General features: G+C 50.9%; 1 protein-coding gene across 3 annotated transcripts in view; it reads right to left on the bottom strand.

Annotated features, from left to right (window-relative positions):
* The window catches only part of SIN3B (SIN3 transcription regulator family member B), a 50,047-nt gene that overhangs the window by 12,215 nt on the left and 10,718 nt on the right, over positions 1–27,114 (bottom strand). For 2 of the 3 annotated variants that reach the window (XR_010110848.1, XM_034946221.3), the window contains exons 4-12: positions 25,229–25,429; positions 20,082–20,225; positions 15,661–15,783; positions 14,055–14,144; positions 12,905–13,023; positions 4,633–4,840; positions 3,405–3,521; positions 1,552–1,790; positions 642–825 (exon numbers count right to left, since the gene is read on the bottom strand). Coding sequence is in view for 2 of the 3 variants with exons in the window: in XM_034946221.3 (XP_034802112.1) it covers positions 642–825; positions 1,552–1,790; positions 3,405–3,521; positions 4,633–4,840; positions 12,905–13,023; positions 14,055–14,144; positions 15,661–15,783; positions 20,082–20,225; positions 25,229–25,429 (1,425 nt within the window). In the remaining variant the exon portion in view is untranslated. Of the gene's footprint in view, positions 1–641; positions 826–1,551; positions 1,791–3,404; positions 3,522–4,221; positions 4,318–4,632; positions 4,841–12,904; positions 13,024–14,054; positions 14,145–15,660; positions 15,784–20,081; positions 20,226–25,228; positions 25,430–27,114 lie in introns of all 3 variants that reach the window. The other variant, XM_024926547.4, reaches the window with a different exon arrangement.

Here is a 27,114-nt window from a genome sequence, read left to right as displayed (position 1 = left end):
TATAACTCTTTCTGTGTTGCTAACACCAGGGCCCGGCACAGTCGGCAAGAAAGAAATGAAGGCTGCTGCCGCCCACTACCTAAGCCAAAGTCCATCACTTCCCCACGGGAGGGACGGAGACTTCTCTAGACAATGGCAGAGTCGGCCAGGAGCGGTGGCTTACGCATGTAATCCCAGCACTTTGGGAGGCTGAGGTGGGTGGATCACGAGGTCAGGAGTTCAAGACCAGCCTGGCCAACATGGTGAAAACCCGTCTCTACTAAAAATACAAAAATTAGCTGGGTGTGGTGGTGTGCGCCTATAGTCCCAACTACTCAGGAGGCTGAGGCAGAAGAATCACTTGAACCCAGAAGGCTGAGGTTACAGTGAGCTGAGATCACACCACTGCACTCCAGCCTGTGTAACAGAGCGAGACTCTGTCTCCAAACAAACAAACAGATAGACAATGGCAGAGTTGCTGGTTCTCCTAGGGCAGGCCACAGGCTGGGCATCACAGAGACATGAACCCTCGCCTCGACACAGCCCTGAAAGGGCAATGCCACTACCCTGCCTAACCACCAGGAAAACAGAGGCACAGACCCGGCGGTCGGGAGAGCCAGGACCCCACCCCCACTGGCCGGCAGGGCTAGGGAAGGCTTTACCTCGTCGTAGACGCTCTCGATCTCGTTGAGCAAGCTCTTGGAGCGCAGGGCCTTGGTGTCGTTCTGCTTGAAGTTCACAGCCTGGTGGTCAAGGGACTTGAGGTACGCCTTCTCATACTGCTCCCGCCAGATCTTGTTGAAGCCCTGCTGGGCCTCCCGCCACTCCTCTTCCTTCGCCTTCAGTCTGCAGGGGGAAGAGAAGTCAGCACCAGGGACAAGCCAGGGCATCCTCCCTGAGGCATCCCAGGGCTGGCCTGTCTTCCTCTGGGACTTGACTGGGGGTCCAGGACCCAGGCCCAGCCAGCTCCCAGCCTAGTCTGTGCAGTGGGCTCCGTGCACGTCAGAGGGAGGGCGTGATGGCCTTACAGAGCCAATGTGGCCGGCTTCCTGGTTCCTCCACCTCCTCCCTGGCACCCAGCACTCTCCGCATGGCTGTTGGCTCAACCACTCAGGTCCCTTGCTCAGCTGTGAGTCCCAAGGGAGGGACTGGGTCTGCCTCGCTCAGCTGCATAATCCCAGGGCCAAGCATTGCACCTGCCTTAAAGTGGCCACTTGATAAATACCTGTTAACTAGCACCGGATGGTATCCGAAATGCAGCATTAAATAAAATGCAAGCCACAGTGTAGTGGTCGCATCTGACTCTTAAAGCAGTTATTTAGATGTCTAGATGTAATTATGTGCAAGGTGGAAAGTCCTAGAAGGTCACAGTGCTCTCCTCTCAGGAGTGGGAGACTGGGAAATACAGGAAGGCACCCTTAGGCCTCAGAGACTACCCCTGGAGATGACACCTGTTGACAAACAGCACTAATGAGCTCTCCAGGGGCGCACTGCAGTGGGGAGGGGAGGGGAGGGGAGGGAAGGAGGAAGGGGAAGGGGAAGGGGAAGGGAAGGTGGGACACCACAGGGCACCTTTTCAGGACAACGGGGACAGCGGTGACAGGGTTCTTCTTGAGGCTCTCAATGATCTCCGGGGCCTTGTCGCCATAGATGCGATAAATGGCACGGCGTTGGATCACCTCCGACGTGCCTCCCAGGGAGTCGTCCAGCCGGAACTTCTCCTGGTCTTCCGGCGCCATCCGAGACAGCTTCTTCTGCACGCTTTCCAACACGCGGATTGTGGCCAGGTTCGTCTCCAGGACAACGTCTAACTATGGAAAGGAAGGCAGGAAGGGGTCAGCCACTGGGGAACTCAAGAGGCCTCAGGGAGCCTGGGACCTCAGAGACCAGAGGATTTTTGGCGGGGGTGTGTGTGTATTTAAGAGATAGGGTCTTGCTCTGTCACCCAGACTGGAGTGCTGTGGCACAATCAAAGCTCACTGCAGCCTCAACCTCCTGGGCTCAAACAATTTTCCCACCTTAGCCTCCCACATAGCTAGGAATATAGGTGTGCACCACCATGCCTGGCTAATTAAAAAAATTTATGGCCGGGCATGGTGGCTCACGCCTGTAATCCTGGCACTTTGGGAGGCTGAGACGGGCGGATCACAAGGTCAGGAGTTCGAGACCAGCCCGACCAACATGGTGAAACCCCGTCTCTACTAAAAATAAAAAAATTAGCCAGGAATGGTGGTGTGCCTGTAATCCCAGCTACTCAGGAGGCTAAGGCAGGAGAATCGCTTGAACCCAGGAGGCGGAGGTTGCAGTGAGCCAAGATCATGCCACTGGACTCCAGCCTGGGCGACAGAGTGAAACTCTGTCTCAAAAAAAAAAAAAAATTTTTTTTATTTGTATAGATGGGCTCTTGCTTTGTTGCCCAGGTTGGTCTTGAACTCCTGGCCTCAAGCACTCCTCCCACCTCAGCCTCCCAAAGTGCAGGGATTACAGGCGTGAGCCATCGTGCCCAGCCAATAAAACTTTTAATTACAAAAATTAATTTAGCCTGGGCAATACAGACCCTGTCTCTAAAAAAAGGAAAAAAAAAATTAGCCAGGTGTGGTGGTTCATTCCTTTAATCTCAGCACTTTGGGAGGCCAAGGTGGGAGGATTGCTTGAGGCCAGGAGTGCGAGACCAGCCTCGGGAACATAGTGAGGCCTCATGTCTACAAAAAAAGTTAAAAAAACAACAACTTGGGCATGGTAGTATGCACTTGTGGTTCCAGTTACTCAGGAGGCTGAGGTGGGAGGATCATTTGAGCCTGGGAGGTCAAGGCTGCAGTGATCCATGATCGCGCCACTGCACTTCCAGCCTGGGAAACAGAGCAAGCAAAATAAATAAATAAATAAAATAAAAATAAATTTAATTTTTACATTAAAGAAACTTTTTAGGAGACAGGGTCTCATTCTGTTGTCCAGGGTGGAGTGCAGTGGTGTGATCTCGGCTCACTGCAGCCTCGGCCTCTCTGGCTCAAGCAATTCTACTGCTTCTGCCTCTCGAGTAGCTGGGATTACAGGCGCCTGCCACCACGCCTGGCTAATTTTTGTATTTTTGGTAGAGATGGGGTTTCGCCATGTTGCCCAGGCTGGTCTCAAACTCCTGAGCTTAAATGATCCACCTGTCTTGGCCTCCCAAAGTGTTGGGATTACAGGTGTCTGCCACTACGCCCAGCCCAAACAAAATTTTTAAACAGAAAGAAAAGTGCCATCTGGTAGCCAGCCCAAAGGCCAGCAAGACCCAGCAGGAAGCTTCCAGGAGCTGTTGGAATGTGCTGCAATCCCTGCTCCTCCAAACGAGACTGGGGCAGTGGAGGAGGATCAGGATGCATGTCCCGTGGAGAAGGGGAACAGGCACATGCCGGGGGACCCGGCCACAGCAGCACACACACCTCGAAGCGCTCATCCTCACAGCGGTGAAGCTGCTCCTCGTACGGTGTCTTCTTGGAGCTGACGAAGGTGGAGTCCTCAGACCAGGAAGGGAAGGAGACCCAGGTGTCGTTCAGTACCTGCACCAAGAGGAAATGCCGTGAATGACGCTGCATGCCCCAGGAGCCAAGATTTACTGTTAGCCAGTGTAGAAAGTACCAAGATACATAATACCATCCTGATACATAATACCAACTGCCTTATACAAATGGGAAGGTGCATAAAGTTTTTAAGGAAAAACATGACTTTGGTCAAGTGGACACTCCCTTGGTATCCTGGGAGATTGGTTCCAGAACCACCTGTGAAGACCTAAATCCACAGATACTCAAGTCCCTGATGTCCAGTGGAATCCTATTTGCATATATCCTATGCAAAATCATCTCTAGAATACTTATACCTAATGCAATGTAAATGCTGTGTAGATCATTGTTACACTGCATTCTTAAAATGTGGATTACGCTTTATTGCTGTATTGTCATTTTTTGGTTTCTCTTTCCCCACGTATTTTCAATCCATGGTTAGTTGAAACCACAGATGAGGAACTTGCAGATACGGAGGGCCGATTTCATTTCAGACACTGGTAAATTCTCTCTGCAAAGGGTCAGACAGCAACTATCTCAGATTTTGCAGGCCATCCCAGATGAATACTCAACTCTGCCTTTGTGGTGAGAAAAGCAGCCACAGGCAATATGTAAAGGAATGGTTGTGTCTGTGTGCCAGTAAAACTTTATTTACAAACACAGGCAGCGGGCCAGGGCCCGTGGGCCAGAGTTTGCTGACCCCTGTACTATATCCTGGAATCCAGCAGGTATTCTTGAACTTGGACATGCAGTGATCGTCTGTCCACGAACCCTGGAGAAGTGTCCAATGGTCAAGCTAAACAGAAACACACTGAGGTCAGTGAGCCCGGGACAGAGCAGAATCATGGCAGCAATAAACCTAAGTCAAATAACAGATGAATAAGCCGTTATCCCTGGCACTCTGTGTTTTGCCAAAACTACCAGCAGGGTACAACACTGTTGTCTCTGCTCAGGTGGTTTTGCCGGGCCACATCCCAGCACCACCCACAACCCAACATTCAGGAGGGCTGAGCACACAGCATTTCATTCATAACGGGGGTATCGGGTGTTTGCTGGGGAGGGGTGGGGGATGCACCATATCAACGAACATTTGAGCCCCAGGGAGCGCTACCTCCTTGCAGATGGCTGTCCTCCCACTGCACTTGGGCTGCTGGTAGGTTTTGGGGAGTGCCCGGTAGCTGGATCCTATGCGCTTGCAGGATGCATAGTCGATTTCCCGGCTTATCCCGTCCCCAGATCTGTCGCTCATGGGTGGCGCGAAGGACAGCTCTTTTACCCCCAGGAAGGACTTGAACTGTGCAAAGAGTTCTGGAAATTTCCTTCAAAGATAAAGACACATGGTAACTGGTCATCCCCAGGGCCTTCTGAGAGGGATCTGGAGATTTTAGAATGGCTTCATGTGGACATTACAAGTTAAACAGAGTCAGAATTCAACATCATGGATGCGAATGAGAGGCGGAAGAATCCAATACACAGGAAGTCACTGCAAGTCCCGGGGTGTGTGAATGAATGGGCCTCCCACCCCTCTGTCACACACCAGGTCCCTTCCTGTGCCTATTAATCCCATACTCACAGTAAGGCTTTGAAATACACCAGAAAAGATGACTTAAACTGGCAGAAGCTGGAACCCATGATGTTCCCTGACTGGAAGAGGCCAGGCTTCAGGCCAGGGAGTGGCAAGCCACAGCCAGTCTGCACACTGCCTGTGTTTTGTTTGGTTTGGTATTTTCTTTTTAGAGATAGTGTCTTACTCTGTTGCCCAGGCTCAAGGGCAGTGGCATGATCTCAGCTCACTGCAACCTCAAACTTGTGGGCTCAAGAGATCCTCCCACCGCAGCCTCCTCAGTAGCTGGGACCACAGGCATGTGCCACCACACCCGGCTAAATTTTTTTCTTTTTTTTTTTTTGAGACAGAGTTTCACTCTTGTCGCCCAGGCTGGGGTGCAATGGCACGATCTCGGCTCACTTCAACCTCCACCTCCCGGGTTCAAGCGATTCTCCTGTCTCAGCTTTCTGAGTAGCTGGGACTACAGGCAGGCACCACCACGCCCGGCTAATTTTTGTATGTTTAGTAGAGACGGGGTTTCCCCGTGTTGGCCAGGCTGGTCTCAAACTCCTGACCTCCGGTGATTCACCCGCCTCAGCCTCCCAAAGTGCTGGGATTACAAGTGTGAGCCACCACGCAGGGCCAATTTAAAAATTTTTTTGTAGAGATGGGGTCTTGCTATGTTGCCCAAGCTGGTCTTGAACTCCTGGCCTCAAGTGATCCTTTCACCTCAACCTCCCAAAGTACTGGGGTGACAGGCGTGAGCCACCATGCCTAGCCATCCCATTGTAAATAAAGTTTCACTGGCACGCAGTCACATCCACTTGTGTACGCACTGCCTGTGGCTGCCTGCACAAGAGGGGTTTCAGTCATTTCCACAAAGCCCATCTGGCCCCTCAGAGATCAAGTTTGCCTATCTCTGATCCACAGTCTTCCTCTCTCATGAGGGGGACTTCTCTCTGTGAACCCCTCTCTGGACACAAGCTTGAAAGTCATAATGTCATGGCTGTGGTCGACAACAGAAGGCTTTAATGCAAATGACCCTACAATGCCACCTGGATTTCTGTTTAAAATAGTATCAGACCTGGTGGTGTGTACCTGGAATCCCAGCTACTCAGGAGGCCAAGGCGGGAAGATCACTTCAGCTCAAGAGTTTGAGACCAGCCTGGGCAACAGAGCAGGACCCCGTCTCTAAGCAGTAACATCAGATCCTACCAAAAAAGTTGCAGTTATGGCCAGGCATGGTGGCTCATGCTTGTAATCCCAGAATTTTGGGAGGCCGAGGCGGGCGGATCACGAGGTCAGGAGATCGAGACCATGGTGAAACCCCGTCTCTACTAAAAATACAAAAAAAAAAATTAGCCAGGCGTGGTGGCGGGCGCCTGCAGTCCCAGCTACTGGGAGAGGCTGAGGCAGGAGAATGGTGTGAACCCAGGAGGCAGAGGTTGCAGTGAGCCGAGATCACGCCACTGCACTCCAGCCTGGGCGACAGAGCGAGACTCCGTCTCAAAAAAAAAAGTTGCAGTTACTTTGACTGCTGGTGCCACAGTCCTGCTGTGACCTAGCCACCCAGCCCACCCTCGCATAACGATGTCCCCCTCATTGATGTGGGCTCCGTCGTTCCCCGTATTTAAGAACCCTATGCCAACCCTGCTCACAAGGAAAACCCACAAGCCGATGGAAACGTAGGAAGGAAAGAGACCAACAAAAAAGCTGCAGAGATGCCTGAGGCTACTGCTGGGATAAACGCAAATCGTGACTGCTCTGAAGGGAATGCTCAACCCGATCCACCCTGGCTGCCACGCGGCTGCCAGCTGCGAGGGGCAGTTCCCTGGGCCATGTTCAGCTGCCTAGCCCAGCTGAGCACTTGACCACAGGTTGAACACGCGGAGGAACGCCACGTGGTGGTGAATGCTCCTAACCCAACCAGGCCTCGTGTCAAGCACACGCAGAGGCCCGCTTCAATTCTGGACCTTGCTCCATACAGACCCTTCCCCAAATGCCCTTCCCCATACGACTCTCTACCGCTGAAACATGGAAACAAGAACAGCTGACTGTGCTCCGGCACTGCCCATCTGTTCAGCACCTTGCATTTCAGATTCTCACCTTTCATGTCCTTTTGTCTTCCCCTCTAACCTCCTGATAAACCCAGGAGGGAGGTATGGCCATTTTACAAAGACACTGAGGCTCGCTTGGCTAGTAGGAAGCAGAGTCCCAATTCCAACCCGGGGTGGTCACGTGCCCGCTGGGCCCAGGTGCCAACACCAGCTCCACACACAGTCCCTGGGGGCCCCTTTTCCCAGGTGGGACCCAGGCTCAGAGAGTGCTGGATTCTAAGCCCAGTGGAGGCAACTCAAGGTGAATGTGCATTCCACATCCACAGAAAAAGCCCAGCCGTCTGCCCACCACCCACGTCACAAACAGACCCCAGGAGTCCCTGTTTTGCAGGAGACTAGAGTAACACCATCCTGCTCTGGGCTGTTCTTCAGGGCGTTTACAGACCTTCAGCAGCCCAAGAAAGAAAACCCACTGAAAAGATCACTCCAACACGTGCACGCCTGAGACCACCAGGGAAAGGCCTTCTGATGGGCTCAGCTTGACCCGTGAGGGTCGCAGCCTCAGGAGCATTTGCTGTCAACACCACTTACAGGGAGGACTAGAGACAAATGTCCATCGTTAGAGACCCTGGTAAGGGAAGGAAAAGCGGTGCAGTCGCTTAAAAATGAGGACATGGGTTCACATCTGATGCTGAAACACTTCCAAGAAATGCTGAGTTAAAAAAAAAAACACACACCGAAGCCCAGCAGCCACTGTGCTCAGAAGGCAGAGAACATGCAAAGGGCTGGCTTTGGGGCTGGAGCACCCTGGCTGCCGCCTAACAGCACACTAAGCTCACCTATGAGTGCTTGTCCTAGAGTAAGTTAGAGGGGTTCGACCTGAGCCTCAGCTTCCTTATTTTTTTTTGAGACAGGTTCTCACTCTGTTACCCAGGCTGAGTGCAGTGGTGAGATCAGGGCTCACTGCAACCTCTGCCTCGAAAACTCAAGCGATCCTGCCACCTCAACCTCCGAAGTAGGTACAGGTACACGCCACCACTTCTGGCTAGTTTCTGACGAGGTCTCACTATGTTGCCCAGGCTGGTCATTTTTTTTTGTTTTCGTTTTTTTGAGACAGCTTGCTCTGTTGCCCAGGCTAGAGTGCAGTGGTACAACCTTTGCTCATTGCAACCTCTGCTTCCTGGGTTCAATCAATTCTCCTGTCTCAGCCTCCCAAGTAGCTGGGACTACAGGCACAGGTCACCATGTCTGGCTAATTTTTTTATTTTTAGTAGAGAAGGGGTTTCACCATATTGGTTACGCTGGTCTTGAACTCCTGACCTCAGGTGATCCACCCGCCTCAGCCTCCCATAGTGCTAGGATTACAGGCGTGAGCCACCAGGCCCGGCCTTGGTCTTAAACTCCTGGATGCAAGTGATCCTTCCCCCTCAGCCTCCCAAAGTACTGGGATTATAGGCATGAGCCACCACGCCTGGCCCCTCACCTTTAAAAGGACTAGAAACTGTATTGAAACGCATCAAATATATTTTAAGTCCATGAATTCATTAAGAAGCTAAAAAAAACAAAGGAAACAACCTAATTGGTCCCCTTGGGAAGATGATATATGAAAGCAGTTCATCACTCTGAGGCCGTGACTAGGGAGGAATCAAGGCTGTAATCAAGCAGCTATCCTGGGCCACTTCTTATAAAAGGTGAGAAATGCTGTGGTGATCCTCCTGTGTAACCCCAAATGAATGAGCAAACCTGGGAGGCTAATATCACAGAAGTAACAGGGACAGGGACAGGCAGAGGCGCATCAGGACAGAAACAGTAAGGACTAGAATCGGAGGGAATCAGAGGTGAAAGGAGACTTACGAGATGTATTAGAAAACAAAACCCAGGGCCTGGGCGCCGTGGCTCACACTTGCAATCCCAGCATTTTGAGAGGCTGAGGCAGGCAGATCACTTGAGGCCAGGAGTTTGAGACCAGCCTGACCAACATGGCGAAACTCTGTCTCTACTCAAAATACAAAAATTAGCTGGGTGTGGTCGCAGGCACCTGTAGTCCCAGCTACTCGAGAGGCTGAGGCAGGATAATCACTTGAACCTGGGAGACAGAGGTTGCAGTGAGCTGAGATCGCACCACTGCACTCCAGCCTGGGTGACAGAGTTAGACTCCGTCTCAAAAAAAGAAAAGAAAAGAGAAGAGAAGAGAAAAGAAGCAAAGCAAAGCAAACCCAACCCAGATGGGGGTGAGACTGAGTCATGTATTTGGTGATGCCCACCTGGGTGGCTGTGCCGTCATTAGTGCAGGTGGCGGTCACTCCTGAAGTCAGGACACTCTCACAGTGAGGGGCAGGGACTGGAATGGTATGCGGGGGGGCTCCTGGAGTCTATTTTTGATGTGGGTGGTTGGGCACATGGGTGACTGCTTAATAAAGATTCAAGCCATTTGTTGGCCATGTGGTTTCTTGGATCTGTGCTTTATTTTACATTAGAAAAATGTTTATGTGTGTATACACACACACACACACACACATACACACACATATTTTTTTAAGTTAATGCAAAAGGGCTCACACAGCACCTGTCCCCAGGGTTGATTCAACTTTTTCCCATTTAGAACAAAAAAAAAAAGTCCAGCTTGCTGCCAGCGCTCATTTAATTTTACATAAACACACTCTTTGAGGCTGAAGCAAATCTGACTGATTTTCAATGTGAAAGTAAAATATAAAAACTGTTCTTGGAGTTATTTCTAAACAGAACATCAGAATCGTCTGAATCACCAGAATCGTCTATTTTGGAACAGTCAGATTCATCAAATGAATCTTTGGCCAACAACTGTTTGAGAACAATGTTAACATCAAGCGTAGGAATGCTACATTTTCCAAGGTTTGACATTTTCAGTGATCAAGAATTACTATATTTTGTAACTGGAAATATCACTACTAAAAACAGGATGCTATACATAAAATGATGTCTTTTATTTCCAAAGTTGATATATGACAGCAATGCAAAAATAATAATAAAAATGAGATGCTTCATGGCAAAGTTATCTTGGGGTAAACGCTACAGCCACAAGTGCTGTCAACTACTATCCCTGGGGTAAATGGGAAAAGGGTTAAGGACTGAATGGGCTGATCATGTAACATGTGCACCCACCATGTGCGAGAACCATTAAAAAAAAGAATCATGGCCAGGCATGGTGGCTCACGCCCACAATCTCAGCACTTTGGGAGACCGAGGCAGGCAGACTGCTTGAGGTCAGGAGTTCGAGACCAGCCTGGCCAACATGGCAAAACCCCATCTCTACTAAAAATACAAAAATTAGCCAAGTATGGTGGCGCACATCTGTAATCCCAGCTACTCAGGAGGATGAGGCAGGAGAGTCACTTGAACCTGGGAGGTGGAGGATGCAGTGAGCCAAGATCGCGCCACTGCACTCCAGCCTGGGCAACAGAGCAAGACTCTGTCTTGAAAAAAAAAAAATCTTCACGTGTATTTTTCTCCATGCTCTTCGATTCTTTAGGAAAGATCCAAGTTTGTGACTTACATCATTTCCTTCTGCCGAAAAAATCCTCTTTTCCTTTTATTTGTGAGATTCTATTGTATTTGAAGGGCCCTGCAGGTAGCGCCCACCTGCAGCTCTCGGGAACCCCACATAGGTCGGTACATTTACTATCCCCATTTTACAGCAAGGAAACAGAGGCTCAGACTGCCCAAGTGACTCACCCTAGTCACAGGGCTGATGTACAGGAAGCAACACTGGCCCCAGCTGGCTCCCAGGTCTCAGCACTCACAGGCCCGCCTACTCCTACTGCGCACACTCCTGTGAGTCCGAGAATGGATACGAGTGTGCGCAGTTGTTTCCAGGCCCCTCCACCCAGTCCCAGCCCCTTCCTGAGGCTGACCTGGCCACCAGAGGTTAGAAGCTACTCTTAGACCTGACCTGCTAATGAGGCTTCTCTTTGTGCAGCAGAGGTATAATATATATACATATATTTTTTGGATACAGGGTCTCACTCTGTCACCCAGGCTAGAGGACAGTGGCGTGATCACAGCTCACTACAGCCTTGACCTCCCTGGCTCAAGCTATCCTTCTAGCTCAGCCTCCTAAGTAGCTGGGACAACAGGCGTGTGCCACCACCCCCGGCGAATTTTTATATTTTTTGGTAGAGACAGGGTTTGGCCATGTTGCCCAGACTGGTCTCTAATTCCTGACATCAAGTGATCCACCCACCTCGGCCTCCCAAAGTGTTGGGATTACAGGTGTGAGCCACCGCACCTAACCCAAGCCCGACCCAAGTGTTAGAATTATTTTTTTGTTTTGTTTTGTTTTTGAGACGAAGTCTTGCTCTTGTCACCACCCAGGCTGGAGTACAATGGCGTGATCTCAGCTCACTGCAACCTCCACCTCCCGGGTTCAAGCGATTCTCCTGCCTCAGCCTCCCAAGTAGCTGGGATTACAGGCGCCTGCCACCACGCCCGGCTAATTTTTGTATTTTTAGTAGAGATGGAGTTCCACCATGTTGGCCAGGCTTGTCTCCAACTCCTGACCTCAGGCAATCTGCTCATCTCGGCCTCCCAAAGTGCTGGGATTACACACGAGCCACCGCACCCGGCCCAAGTGTTAGAATTTTTAAAAGTATTTATCAGGTGAAACTCCAGGGAATTTTGCTGGGGGGGAGAAAAAAGGTTTCTCCCAGAGGGTTCCTCCTGTACAGTTCCATTACTGTAACATTGTCTAGAGAACAGATAAGTAGTTGCCAGGGGTTTGGAACAGACTCCGGCTGAGGCAGGGTTTTGGGATGGAGATAAAAGGTCAAGGCCAGAACTTGACAGTCCTGGAGCTGTTCGGTATCTTCACTGTGGCGGACGCACGACCCTCCACAGTGAGAAAGTTGTATAAAAACACACACACCAGACGTGTATGAGGAACACGGAGAGTCTGGAAAGAACGGGGGGTTGTGTGAGAGTCAGTACAGTAAGTCCTCACTCAACATCATCAACAGGTGTTAGAAAGCTGTGTCTTTAAGTTGAGAAGATGTGTAACAAAACCAATTTTGCCACAAGCTAATTGACACATAAACAAGAATGACATTCCTACAGCATATTTTTGGTCACAAAACCATCACCAAATTTCTAAAGAGAGACCAAAACACTTCTAATATTAAACACTGAAATAAATGCAAGCCACACATACAGATAAGAAAGATGAGTAAAAACAAGTAAAATAACAATTTACCCAATTATTCCAGTTCAGGATCTTGGGTGGCCGGACCCTATCCCAGCAGCTCAGAGCACCAGGGGGGCACCCACCCTGGACAGGACGCCACCCCACTGCAGGGCGCTCACCCCGCCACACTCACTCAGGCTGGGACCCCGGAGACTCACTGCTTAACCTAGACTTAACCTAACATGCACATCTTTGGGATGTGGGAGAAAATCCACGCAGACATGGGGAGAACGTGCAAACTCCACTCAGATCAGAAATGAATGTTTTTTTTCTCATCGGTGTTAAAACAGTGTTAAATGGAAAGGCATTACTCGAGGACCCACTGTATTCTGGTGAGGATACTGACTACAGATGTTACTGGTAAAGGAACCAGCTGGAGGGTACCCAGGTGGTGTATTGCTTCTTACAAATGCATGGGAATCAATAATTATATCAATCACGTCAATTAATAAACAGGATTTTAGAAAAGCACAATCATTGCTCAAAAACAGTAACTAAAAACCAAGTAGATGGAGTTGACAGGAACAGAACCCCCCTAGGGAGCCCTGGGAAGTCAGCTGCTCACCCCAGAAATGGGCTGACGAGCTGCAGGAGCTCAGAGCCAGACACCAGCTCCTGGTTGAAGAGTGCGATGCAGCGGAGGAAGTTTTCATACACCTCCTGGCTCTTCAGCACCCGGCGGACCTGCAGAGAGAGCAGTCAGGGACCACTGTGAACCCCTGCTCCTCAGCCTCCGGGCCTGGCTCACTTGTAGGTCAGCCACATGGGTGTGTGATATGGGAACCAACTGTGTCTATAAGTAAATGAGATCTGTGCTGCAATTCACACAGCCCATGCACGCAATCCATGCACCAATTCACGGCCTGTGCACGTGATCCATGCAGCAATTCACAGCCCGTGCACGTGATCCATGCAGCAATTCACAGCCCGTGCACATAATCTGTGTAGCAATTCACACAGCACGGGCATGCGATCCATGCAGCAATTCACAGCCCATGCACGCCATCTGTGCAGCAATTCACACAGTCCCTGCACACGTCCATGCAGCAATTCAGAGTTTGTGCATGCGATCCGTGCAATTTACACAGCCCCTGCACGTGTCCATGCAGCAATTCAGTTTGTGCATGTGATCCGTGCAATTCACGCAGCCCGTGCACGCGATCCGTGCAGCAATTCACACAGCCCATGCACGCAATCCATGCAGCAATTCACAGCCCATGCATGCCATCTGTGCAGCAATTCACACAGTCCATGCATGTGTCCATGCAGCAATTCACACAGCCCGTGCACGTGATCTGTGCAGCAATTCACAGTCTGTGCATGCAATCCATGCAGCAATTCACAGCCCATGCACATGGCCACCTTGTCTGCTCTGCCCACAGACCCTGGGCGGGAACCCTACAATCATCCCTGATATAAGAAAAAGCCACACAGCTGCAGGGTGGCAGACATGTATGTCTTCATACTCTGCTTGGAGTCTCAGCACCCACTGGGACTCCCGCCCACACTACATGCCTGGGCTCCAAGGTGGCCCACACTCCCTTCTGCAGTGAAAGCTGGGGGCCAGCCCCATCCTCCCAGCCCTGCCTGCTCCATCCTCAGACTGTACCCACCCTACCTGCCCCCCTCCCCTAATCCTGGGGCAGGCCCAGGGAGCATCGGCCCAGCCAGCTGGACATGGCATCCCCAAGATGGAAGCCAGGGCCCACCCTCACCTTGTCAAAGAAAGAAAATTCCTGCAGAGTCCCGTACTTCCCCACTGCAGCGATGGACAGGTCTTTGGTACCACGAAGTTTCATTTTTTTCTGTGGGGAGAAATTCTATGCAGTTAACACTGTGCCTCCCACCAGTGGCCTCTGTCCATCGCTAAGACACAAGAAGGCTAAGACCGTGCTCTCCTTTGGGAACTGCCATGAGATGCTCAGTGAGGGACAGGCAGGAGCCGCTCAGTTACCCAGGACCCCTGAGATGACACCTCTGGGGATACCTGCCACTGACAAATCTGGGATCTCCATCTCAGCAAGGTAGGGCTTTGGGTAACAGGCAAGAGTGCCGCAGCATCAGAAAGGCAAGGGGGATGTGCCCCTGGCTACGACAACCTCAGAATCCTTTCCCTGAGAGCCAAGACAGCAACAAGAAGCGGACAGGAAGAGGGTGGCACTGGGAAGACCCTGGAGAAGCCAAATGTTGAGTCTCTGCAGGCTTTTGTCTCTAAGCTGGACTTGGACCTGAACTTGGATGCACGATCATGGCAAGAAGGACAACACTGTCCATCCAGAACTATCTCCAAAGTGCCTGAAGAATGAGGATGAGCTGGGTGCAGGGGGTCACGCCTGTAATCCCAACACTTTGGGAGGCTGAGGCGGGAGGATTGTTTGAGCCCAGGAGTTCGAGACCAGCCTGGGCAACATGATGAAACCTCATCTCTACGAAAAGGTGTGGCGGTGCACACCTGTGGTCCCAGCTACTTGGAAGGCTGAGGTGAGAGGACAGCTAGAGCCCAGAGGTCAAGGCTGACTGTGCCACTGCACTCCAGCCTAGGTGGCAGAGTGAAACCCCATTCCCCCACAGAAGAAAGAATGATGAGGACATGCCAAAAGGACACAGGAAGGCTGAGGCAGGAGAATGGCGTGAACCCGGGAGGCGGAGCTTGCAGTGAGCCGAGATCGCGCCACTGCACTCCAGCCTGGGTGACAGAGCGAGACTCTGTCTCAAAGAAAAAAAAAAGGACACAAGAACCAAAGGGACCCCGCTGGCCCAATCTGGAACAGTATGGACATCAACACTAGAATGGATTATAACCCAGAATCCATATCTAATATACATAACTAAATAAATGGGAGGACGACAAAGTTCCCACCAATAGTAGAAAGCCAAGTAGTAACTGCACAAGGAATAATGGAATCGGAAAACCACCATTGCAGGTGAAAGGCGTGACAGGAGCTGGATCGCAGCCCCTCTCTGCCCTCAGCTGTGCAGTGACCAACCTGAACAAACGTACATGGCGGCCTTGCCTGTGAGAGAGTCCTGAGGGTGAAAAGGAGACTGGGTGGTACACCCTGTTTCTTGGGACCTAGGGCAGGGTTAACACTCCTTCCTCCTCCTCCTTTTCACAACAATCTCACAGGACAGGGAGAACGGATGAACAGCCACCTTAGAGGAGAGCTGACTTCCAAAGGTCCCACTGCCGGTGAACCTCACACAGCCCCCGGTCCAGCCCCGAACCCCTGCTGGGGCCTCTGTTCCCTGGTCACATGCTGGGAAGGCCAGATTTGCTGGGGGCCCCGCGTGCAGGCATGGCTGTGTGTGGCTGACAGGTACCTTGGCGGGTGCAGACACAGGGCGGAGGAGCGAGGGCCGGGAGCGCTTCCTGCTGTGCTCCGGGGTCTTGTCGTGCTCGTTCTTCTGCACGCTGTGCATCTCGCACGGCCCGTTTCCTGTGAACTAAGGACACATGTGGGAGGTGGTCAGCACCGGAGACATGGCTGGACCCATGCACCTGAGCATGCAGAGCTGCTTCCAGCTCAGCCCACAGCCCGGTGGGCAATGGTGGCCACGGGCACCAGGCCAGATGCTCCGTCCATGCGTGAGGTGACTCCAGCAAGATGCTCACATTCCAAGGTAACCGAATCATCACAGACTAACACTGCCAGGCTGGGAGAAGGCTCCTGTGAGGCCTTTATGGATAAGGGAGGGAGAAGGGGGGGTTTCAGGAGGGAGACAGCTGAGTTGGGTCTTCCCGTGCGGGGGCTCATGTGGCGGCCCACTGGTGGGGCATCTCGCCATGTGCATGCCAGCACCACAGAAACACAAGGTGCAGTGGACAGAGAAACAGGTAGCAAGGGGAAGTGGCTGATGTTTGCCAGGGCACTGGTGGGGGCCTTGGGGCCAGGTTTTGAAGTCTTTTCTATAAATGACAAAACGTTTCTGGGGGATGATGTCGTCACTTGCTGGGAGCAGAGTGGGGCTCCTGGCTGGTTCGGGGCCTGCCTCCCAGGCTCCCGCCATCGGCTAACAGGTCGAGGATGCTTGTCCCGAGCAGGGTGCCTACAGGGTGCCAATGACATTTACAAAGAACTGTTCTGCAACAGTCTATTATGAACATACTGGAAGGCTGGACAGGCAGGGGACGATGGACAGACCACAGCTTTTCTGCAGGACGTGGGCAGAGCTGGAGAGGCCCTACAAGGTTCTGTGCCACTGCAGTCACCTCCATCGTACTCCACCTTCCCCTGCCACCACAGGACCTGGATGCAAAGACACCCCCAAAGACCTAAAGTGTGGGTGAGATGGACAAGTCATGGTGCATCTGAACAAATCAGCCCGCAGCGATCAGATACTATGGGCTGGCTCTGGGCTGCTGTTAGGGACAGGCATACCTGAAATAAAACAAACAAACAAAAAAAACAAGGAAAACCCCCAAAAACCCCAGGGGCAGAACAAATAGGATGCCGTGTGTCACTTTGTAAAAAGTATTTGTTACACACGCAGAGGAAATTTCTGGAAAGATATACAAGACACTTAGAAGTGCTAACTCTAAGAAGAATGACGAAGAACTGAGTCAAGGGAGAGGAAGTTTGCATTAAAAATTTGATACTCTTGCTAATACTTATTTTTTCATTAGTGTATACTATTTTTACCATAATAATAATAAAGACATTATTTAGCCACAATACTACCACTACTACTAAAAAAGACTTATTATTTAGCCACAGTCAAGACCTAGAAGAATAATTTGGGGGGAATAATTACCAAAACTCAAGGCTATTTGAGTTTTGGGGGGAATTATTTGGGGGGAATAATTACCCCAAATTCAAGGCTATTTTGAGAGCTGTAAGTGGAGAAATTGGCATCTACACAATTCTCCACTGGTACATCTTTTTTTTTTTTTTTTTTTGAGACGGAGGTCTCACTCTGTCACCCAGGCTGGAGCGCAATGGTGTGATCTCAGCTCACTGCAACCTCCATCTCCTGGGTTCAAGTGATTCTCTTGCCTCAGCCTTCTATGTAGCTGGGATTACAGGCACGAGCCACCATGCTTGGCTATTTTTTGTATATGCTGGAACAGGTGTAAACTGATTCCCAAAAGATGCAGCTGGGCGACCATATGACAAATGCTGAACAAGAACAGGGGACCTGGAGGGGAAACCCGCCATGCGTCCAGCCAAGCTCACCAAGCAGGTATAGCAGATCTTCCCCAACAGTTCACATGGTTCTTGCTTTTCAGTTAATCTCCCAATTACGTGAACATCTGAGCTAGATGGACCCCCAAAGACCACCTAGGCTAGGGAATGGCAAATTAACACAGGGCCTGTTGTTCTCATAAATAAATTTTTTATCAGCACCTAGCCACACCCATTCCTTTTGTAAAGTTATTGGTACCCAGTCATGCCCATTCATTTTGTAAATAAAGTTTTGTTGGTACCCGGCCACACCCATTCATTTTGTAAATAAAGTGTTATTGGCACACAGCCCTGTCCAGTCATTGACATATATATTCCATGACTGCTTTCAAGCTACTAGGGCAGAGGTGAATCTTTACACAAAGATCAACTGGCCTGCAAAGCCTGTGATACTTACTATCTGGCCCTTTGTAGAAAAGGTTTGCCAACCTCTGATCCAGGCCAGTCAAATTTAATTAGAGCAATGTCAAATTTCATCTTGGTTTCTTTTTCCTACAGTTTTAATACATGTCCAAAAGTTAACATAAAGATTATACTTCACACAACAGATGCAGTGCTTTTAATAATTTTAAAAAGTTGATCCAATCTTTCTAAATATACAAGATAGCTCTAATAAACCAATACACACTAAAAATCTTAGCTAAATTGGTAATAAATGTTATTTGAGAGTCTCATGCTCTACTGACTGAGCTAGCCGGGTGCCCTGCATAAATGCCACTTAAAGAAACCATGGACTGGGCACAATGGCATATGCTTGTAATCCTAACACTTTGGGAGGCCAAGGTGGGAGGATCGCTTGAGGCCAGGAGTCTGAGACCAACCTGGACAACATTGTGAGACCCTGTCTCTACAATTAAAAAATAAAAGTAGGCCAGGTGCAGTGGCTCACGCCTGTAATCCCAGCACTTTGAGAGACTGAGGCAGGTGGATCGCTTGAGGCCAGGAGCTCAAGACCAGCCTGGGCAACATGGCGAAGCCCTGTCTCTACAAAAAATACAAAAATTGGCCTGGCATCGTGGTGGTGTCTGTAGTCCCAGCTACTCAGGAGGCTGAGGTGGGAGGAGCACCTGAGCCTGGGAGATGGAGGTTGCAGTGAACAGTGATCAATTACGCCACTGCACTCCAGCCTAGGTGACAGAGAGAGAGCCTGTCTCAAAAAATAAAAACAAACAAACCTTAATGCAATAAAACTTCACACACTGATGGCTACTAAAAACAAAAGGCAAAAAAAAAAAAAAAAAAAAAACCTGGAAAAGAACAAATGTTGGCCAAGATGTGGAGAGACAGAAACCGCAGTCCATTGCTGATAGGAATGTAAAATGGTGCGGTCACTGTAGAAAACAGTTTAGAGGCTCTTCAAAAAGTCAAACACAGAATTACCATGTGACCCAGGAATTCCACTCCTAGGTGTCTACCCAAAAGAACTGAAAACAGGTGTTCAAACAAATCCGTGCAATAAATGTTGATGGCGGCACTGTTCACAACAGCCAAAAGGCAGAAACAACCCAAATGTCCATCAACAGAATACGGATAAACAGAATGTGGCTCATCCATCTAACAGAATATGATTCAGCCAGGAAAAGGAATGAGCACTGATCCACAGTACGACATGGATGAACCTTGAAAACATGATGCTGAGTGAGAGGAGCCAGACACAAAGGCCACATATGGTGACATTCCACCCATCTGAAATGTCCAGAATGGGCGAATCAAATCCACAGAAACAGGAAGCACATGGGCGTTGCCAGGAGCTGGGGGAGGTGAATGGGGTGGCTGCTGATGGGGACTGGGTCTCCTTTCAGGGGGATGAAAATGTTCTGGAACTAGGTAGTGGTGAAGGTTGTACAATACTGAGGATGTACCACATGCCATGGAATTGTTCACTTTCAATGGTGAATTCGATGTTACATAAATTTCACTTCAATTTTTAAAAAAGTCTTATGATCATAGTGGGGGAAAAAAGAGGAATCGGAACAGGCGGCCCTGGCAGCTTCAGGCCACAGGCAGGGGAGAAAGGCTGACTGTGCAGGGTGAGCCCTGAGCCCTGTCTAAGGCCCCTCCTCGCCCATCTCTGCTCTCTACCACCATGGTCAGGGCCAGGCCACAGGCCACCCCCGCTACTGGCTCCTCCAGATCCAACCTGCTGGAGCCCCAGAACAGTCTCATCCAACAGGGGAAGCGATGGTTGTGGACCCAGCCCTCCTGCACCTTCCCACAGGGCTGGGGTCCCAGGCAGGGTGGGGCTCTGCAGGGCAGACACAGGAGGTGGAACCCCTGGGCCCATAGTCTCCATTGGTAGATGCTCTCTGCCTCCCAAACCACCCCAAGATCCAGGTACTGTCTGTACAGAGAAGCACCTTGGCAAATCGTTTACGAGCTTGCTGTGCAGGTGGAGCCTATAGTGAGGAACCCCTGGGTATCTGCAACCTGCGTAGCTTCTGGGGGACCCTAGTGTGGCCTGGAGGGTAAATGGGCTTGGCCCGGACCTGGGTCAAGCTGGCTGGGGCCCTCCCTCCTCGCTGAGGCCCTCGAGGCTGGGCAGGGGCTCTCGGCACTCACCAGAGACCGCTTGGCTTCGGGCAGGAACTGTCCAAACTCTGAGAGCAGGTCCTCCTGGCCCCGGAAGAGGTTGGCCACCTCGGTGAACACCTCCTCTTCAGACATGCCTCGGAATGGCCGGCCCCTCGTGTTCAGCTGCTCCTTCTGCCAGTTTTCAGGAAAGGGAAAATAAGTCGTTAGCCAAGGAGTGCTGTGCCCTGGGCCGGGACATTCAGGCAGCCCTCCGTGAAGGGGACAGGATGACTCTCAGGAAAGAGCACCGGCCCGCAGGGTCCTGTCTGCTCACGTGTGGATCTTGCTGCCCAGCATGGCCTGAGCCCCGGCCATGGGCAGGTCCCGTCCAGGAGTATGGTGGGGACCCAGCAGTGTCCACGAACAGAGGGGGCAGGGAGGTGACAGGCTGGCTGTAATCAGGGGTGGGCCGGGGAAGTACAAGGTCAGGGGCGAACCCCAGGCCTTCCCAAGGGAAATGGGGAGTGTAGAACTGGGGAGCGCTGGGCCATGAAGGGAAGGGACTTCCAGGCCGAGGCACCTACTGGCCCGGAGTCACTGAGACCCAAGGAAAATGGCCTGATCCAGACCTTAAAGCAACAAGAGGACCAAAGGGAACCCAGGTTGGAAGGCAGGAACGGTCCAGCAAAACCGCCGTGGCTGTTAGAAATACGTCCTTATCAATTTTACACCCAAGAGTGTCACAGAACAAGAGGCAATAGCACCGGAGCCTCCCGGATAATATGGCGTGGCTTCCAGAGTCCCACTGCATGGCTGCAAAGCAGGAGGAATCCCTGTGCTGGTGCCTCCCGCCCCTCTGCACCCGCTGCAGCCTGTGGGAAGGGAAGCAAGTTTTAAATCTTGGCACCGGCAGCACCTACACTGCAGGGGAAAAAAACACCACCCTTCCAAAAAGTCATCAAAAGACACTAAAAAGCAAAACTTAAAAACAAGCAAAGGCCACTCAGTTCAGATAATAAATAGAAATGATCTATCTGCATACGGACAGAACAACGACCACACTGAGTGAAGTTTAAAGAAACAATTTAGGCTGGGCATGATGGCTCATGCCTGTAATCCCAGCACTTTGGGAGGCCGAGGCAGGAGACTGGCTTCAGTCCAAGAGTTCAAGACCAGCCTGGGCAATACAGTGAGACCCTATCGCTACAAAAAATTTTACACTTGATCTTAGCCAAAATGCTGAGAAATGATTAAAAAAAATTTTTTTTAAACATTATGTAGGCATGGTGACACACTCCTGTGGTCCTAGTTACTTGGAAGGCTGAGGCAAGAGGATTGCTTGAGCCCAGGAGCTCAAGGCTGCAGTGAGCTACCATCATGATAGTGCATACTCCAGCCTAGGCAACAGAGCAAGATCCTATCTAAAATAAATAAAGAAGAAAAGAAACAATGACCAAATTGACTGATGTTTAAAGAAACAATTTAAAACAGTGCCACAGCCATCTCTGCTCATCTGACTACGCAGACAGAAGAGGCTAGGATTTCCGATGAGGGTGTGGGGAGCAGGTGCTCTCAAACACAGAAGGCAAGGCCAGGTGTGGTAGCTCACGCCTGTAATCCCAGCACTTTGGGAGGCCAAGGTAGGCGGATCACCTGAGGTCAGGAGTTCAAGACCAGCCTGGCCAAGATGGTGAAACCCTATCTCTACTAAAAATACAAAAATTACCCAGGTGTGGGGGCGCGTGCCTGTAGTCCCAGCTACTCGGGAGGTTGAAGCAGGAGAATTGCTTGAGCCCAGGAGGCGGAGGCTGCAGTGAGACGAGATTGCGCCACTGCACTCCAGCCTGGGTGAAAGAGACTCCGTCTCAAAAAACAAACAAACAAACAAACAATCAAACACGGAAGGCAGAAAGACAAATTGGTACCACCTTTTAGAAGGAAATTGAGTGATCTCTATGAATGCATAGTACACCCTCAACTTAGGGAAGTAGTTTCTGGAAATTCATGCTGCAGAGACAGTCAGTTCTGCTAGAATGCTTATTTTGAACAAGATGTCTGTCTAAATGAGATACAGGTACTGGGAATAATTTGAGCATGAGGTGAATTTTGTGTTTGCTTCTCTTCTATTTTGTGCAGGAGAAACACCAGGTGAATGCAGAAACTGCTCCCGGCTGACCAGAACCCCGTGGGAGTATGCAAAACCACGCCAGCACCCCCTCCCATGTCCATGCACTCTCTCAGTGTTCCCCTGTGCTAGGGGCCAGCCCTGTCCCCATCTGAGGCCACAATGACCTGTCTGATTTCAGATGACCTCCTCCCGGCCTTCACATAATTCACAGGCTGCCACCAGATCCACAAACCAACCTCAGGTCTCTTCCAAGGTCAGTACCCGATTTGCTGTAGCATTCATGTAATTCTCGGCCACTTAATATGCACATAACGGCGCTGCTGTTTAGAGTCGGTGCCTATCTTTTTTTAGGTGTCCCTGAGGAAGTTTTTGAATGTCATACCCTGAGTCTGTTTCCCATGAACCTGCAGTTCCCATCACACTTTGCAACTCTGCAGAGTGAGCTCGTTTTTAGGGTCCCACTTATGTTAGGGTAGGACTAACTGTTCATCCCAGCACACGCCGGACATGCATACGTGGCTGTGTAATGGGTGACAGTTACCCAGGGGTGACCTGAGGCAGGCTTGTGCCTGAACTGGTTGCTCAGTTAACCTCACTGAACCCAGGCTCGTTGGCACCACCAGTTTTGTGGCCATTTTACGGATAAGAACCCCGAGGGAGAAGGTGGCAGAGAGAAAGTCTGAAGGAAAGCCCCACAAAGATGGAGAAACAGTAACACACGGCCAGATGGACCCTGGAGCTGCCTGGTTTGGCTCTAACAGTATCCCTGAAATATCTGAACCAACATTCTAAAACCAGGATAATTTACACAACAGTTCAAACTTACATTTGAAAAAACTAGACAACCTGAGGCTGGAGTCACCAGGGGCCTTGTTTAAAATGCAGATGCCATCCAGCTGGGTACAGTGGCCCACGCCTGTAATCCCAGTACTTTGGGGGGCTGAGGTGGGTGGATCACTTGAGGCCAGGAGTTCAAGACCCACCTGGGCAACATGGTGAAACCCCGTCTCCTCTTAGCCCTTAGCTGGGCGTCGGAGTGAGCGCCTGTAGTCCCAGTCACTCAGGAGGCTGAGGTGGGAGGATTGCTTGAGCCCAGAGAAGTAGAGGCTGCAGTGAGCTGTGATGATGCCACTGCACTCCAGCCTGGGCAACAGTGAGACCCAGTCTCAAAAAATAAAAACAGCAAAGAAACTGTGCCGATGCCGGGCGGGCCCTGATGAATGGGAATCCTGCATGGTGGCCAGGTGTCTGCATTCTCAACCAACTCTCAGCAGCCCGGTTTGGGTTGGGGGATACTGCGTTGTCCCTTCCCATGGCACTCTCTCTGAAGGAGTCTGTGGCAACCCCTCATTGTGACCTTGTCTAAATTCATCTCTAGTGTCTTTAACCTGCCCCTTCCTGTGCCACAGAACAGAGCCACTGCACAGACTGCTCTGATGCGCCTTCCTAAATGTGATGACCCCACGAAGCCTGGGAGGGGCCCACAGATTCTACGATCACAAGCACATCCCTCCACACAGACCAGATGCTCACAGCAGCCACTGGCAACCACTCATCCATGACAAGCAAGCGTTCTTAGGGCTGTACCAGCCTCTCACAGATGCTAAGGCCCATGATGATGCCAGCACGGTGGACAACAAATGCTGTGGAGTTCCCAGAACACAAATTCTATCCATTTGATCTGAAACGCTTATGCTGAAAAGAATCCCACTTCTTGACTCGACATGTCAAGGCTGCAGGGATTTCATTTTAAAAAATGGGTTCTGCTAATTAGCCGGGCGTGGTGGCCCATGCCTGTAGTCCCAGCTGCTCAGGAGGCTGAGGCAGGAGAATTGTTTGAAGCCGGGAGGCTGAGGTTGCAGTGAGCTGAGATTGAGCCACTGCACTCCAGCCTGGGTGACAGCGCAAGATTCTGTTTCAAAAAAAGAAAAAAAATGGGTTCTGCTGCTAAAAAAAATTCCAAGTGTTAGAGACTCCACGTCTGGGTGAAGAGGACGTCTAAGCCCCACTCACGACACAGATGTCCCTCGCCACCAGCCCACCTGCATTGCCCAAGTCCCCTGCAGACGCCCTGATGCCGCTGTCTGCTCTGGTCTCTGGACCTTTGCACAGGCCATTCCTGGCACCAAGAATGTCCACCCTTCCTCCAGGCTAACCTGCCTACTGGTTCCGACTGATATGTCAAGATTCAACCTGACTGTCCCCTCCCTGGCCCCGGACGGGTTGGGAACCGGGCTGGGAATCATATTAACCCTGACTCACCTCTCCTGCCCACATCCTTTCTTTTCCACCCCAATCCACCTCTGAGTTTCTTCCCACCACTGCAATGAACAGCTAAGCAGCAGCAGCCATTTGTCTCTGTAGCCCCAGCTCCTGGTGCTGGGCCCAGTTGTAATCAGCAAAGTAAAGGATGGCCGTATTGCCTAAGCAATAACAAAGTCATCTGATAAAAAGACTGTCTTGGCCAGGTGTGGTGACACACACCTGTACTCCCAGCTACTTGGAGGGCTGAGGCAGGAGGATCGCTTGAGCCCAGGAGGTCAAGACTGCAGTGAGCTATTATTACACCACTGCACTCCAGCCTAGGTAACAGAGCAAGACCCTGTCTCAAAAAAAAAAAAAAAAAAAAAGGTGGCTGGGCACGGTGGCTCACACCTGTAATCCCAGCACTTTGGGAGGCTGAGGTGGATGGGTCGTTTGAGCTCAGGAGTTCAAGACCAGCCTGAGCAACATGGCAAAACCCTGTCTCTACAAAAATTACAAAAATTAGCTAGGTGTGGTGATGTGCGCCCATGTTCTAGCCCCAAGTAGCCTCCGCTACTTGGGAGGCTGAAGTTGGAGGATGGCTTGAGCCCAGGAGGTGGAGGTTGCAATGAGCCGAGTCCGTGCCACTGCACTCCAGCCTGGGCAACAGAGCCAGACTCTAAGAAAAAACAAACAAAAAACCCCACAACTAATTAGAATTTTACAGGATTTTATGAATTCCGACAAGAAAATCTGAATATCTGCAGGGCCCCAAACTGGATGAAATCCAAAACCCACAAGGAATTGTAATCTGAGTTCCTACCTGGTACGTGTGCAGGATCTCCAGGAATGACCTGTAGATTTCTGGGTGGTCTAGGAAGCGGGTTTTAATCTTATTCACATAGCTGATGGCGTTGTTGAATTCCACGGAATCGGACTCCAGGGGCACCTGGGGTTTGTCCTCTTTATACGGCACCTGCTGCTTGAAGTCCTCTGCACCGTCCCCGTGGTTGTGCGAATTCTCCTGACAAGGCGACAATGAGTTACTGCCAGGCCCGACACTGGAAACAGATTGTGAAAAACGCCAGGCCCAGCCACTGTCTGCACAGGAACAGAAAAAACTCAGCACGGAGCCAAGCTGTATTAGAGACAGGGAAAGGTTACTTCTGAGAGCCTGGAGGCAAGCAGGGCGGGGTGCACAGGTGAGTCTTCCCAGCTCACCTCCACCCAATCCTTACCAATCTACTCAAGGAACACAACAAGTTCAACGAGCACCTTGCATTTGGAAAACTTCACATTCAGGAGAAATGTACAAAGTGGATGTTTAAGCCTCTGTGGTGCCAAGTGCTGGGCTGCATATAATAGAGAAGTATCCCACGCCTTCTGCAATCTGTTTCAGCAAGACTGCTTTCACGTGGAAAGGCAACTGCTGCCAGCAGTGATGCCAAGGTAGGATATATAAGATGGGGACCCTGGAGGTTAGAGGCGACCCACTGTCCAGGTTGTTGGGGACTTCAAGGGACATGACATTTTTGGTGCTAAGACCCAGGACAATCGCAATAAGGTGCATCGGTCGCTTGGGAGAAAAGACAGGCCCTGAACACCCACCAAGAATGCCCTCTGTGCGTGTACTTTTCAGCCGATATGAGCAAACATAGAAAGAAGCTTGCCTCCCTCCCATGTTGTGGTGGGACAGGACCACTCCCCCAGAGGAGGAGCTGTTGTTTCTAAACCAGAATTAGGCTGCACCATCCCCAGCACACAAGGGCTGGGTCTCCAGCCAGTCAGGATTCCTCCAGCCTGGCTGAGGTTTTTGCTTGGATAACCCCTGCTTGGTGAGTCCTAGAGAACGCTCTTTCACCAAAGTAAAATGACGCCACCTCCCAGCACTCCTGCATTTTTCTCCGCAGCCCGTCATCACCTTATAGATCATGTATTTTACTCATTGCACTGTCTGCCAGTCCCTGACTAGATGGCGAACTCCACGAGGGCGGGGGTTTTGATCAGGGCTGTATCCCCAGTGCCCAGAACAGTGTGAGAAACAGAGTGAGCTTCACCCACTGTTGGGGATGATCAGGTGAACGGATGAAGGGATACACAGACTTCACTGTTTCCGCTGCCCTGCAGTGCCCAACACTGCAGGTGACCCAAACGCTGACCCTGAAAATCTACTGCGACAGGCAAGGCCAGGCACACCACTACCGTCTTGTACTGAAACAGGTACCTCTGCTGGGCACAGGCACCGTCAGTGGGGTGAGTGCATCCATCAGCTCAGGCTGCCACAATGAGGTACCCCAGACTGGCTGAAACAACAGAAGTTCGTAGTTCTCAGTTCTGGAGGCCAGGAGGCCAAGGTCAAGGTGCCAGGAGGTTTGGTTTTCTCTAAGGCCTCTCTCCTTGGCTTATGGATGGCCACTGTCTGTGTCCTCATGCGGTCTTCTCTCTGTGCACGCATGTCCCTGATGTGTGTCCCAATCTCCTCTCTTATAAGGACACCAATCAGACTGGATTAGGGCCCACCCTAACGGCCTCATTTAAATCACCTCTTCAAAGGCTCCATCTCCAAATACAGTCACGTTCTGAGGCGCTGGGGCTAGGGCTAAAATACATGAATTTGGGGTGGAATGTGGGGTGGGGGGATGACACAATTCTGCCCAGAACAATGGGTACAGAGACAATTCTAGAAAGTCTCAGCTGAGAAAAGCAGAA

The sequence above is a fragment of the Pan paniscus genome, chromosome 20 (genome assembly GCF_029289425.2).
Source record: "Pan paniscus chromosome 20, NHGRI_mPanPan1-v2.0_pri, whole genome shotgun sequence".
Lineage (NCBI taxonomy): Eukaryota > Metazoa > Chordata > Mammalia > Primates > Hominidae > Pan > Pan paniscus.
Note: the sequence above shows the minus strand (reverse complement) of the source record. Positions and strands in the feature narration are given on the sequence as shown.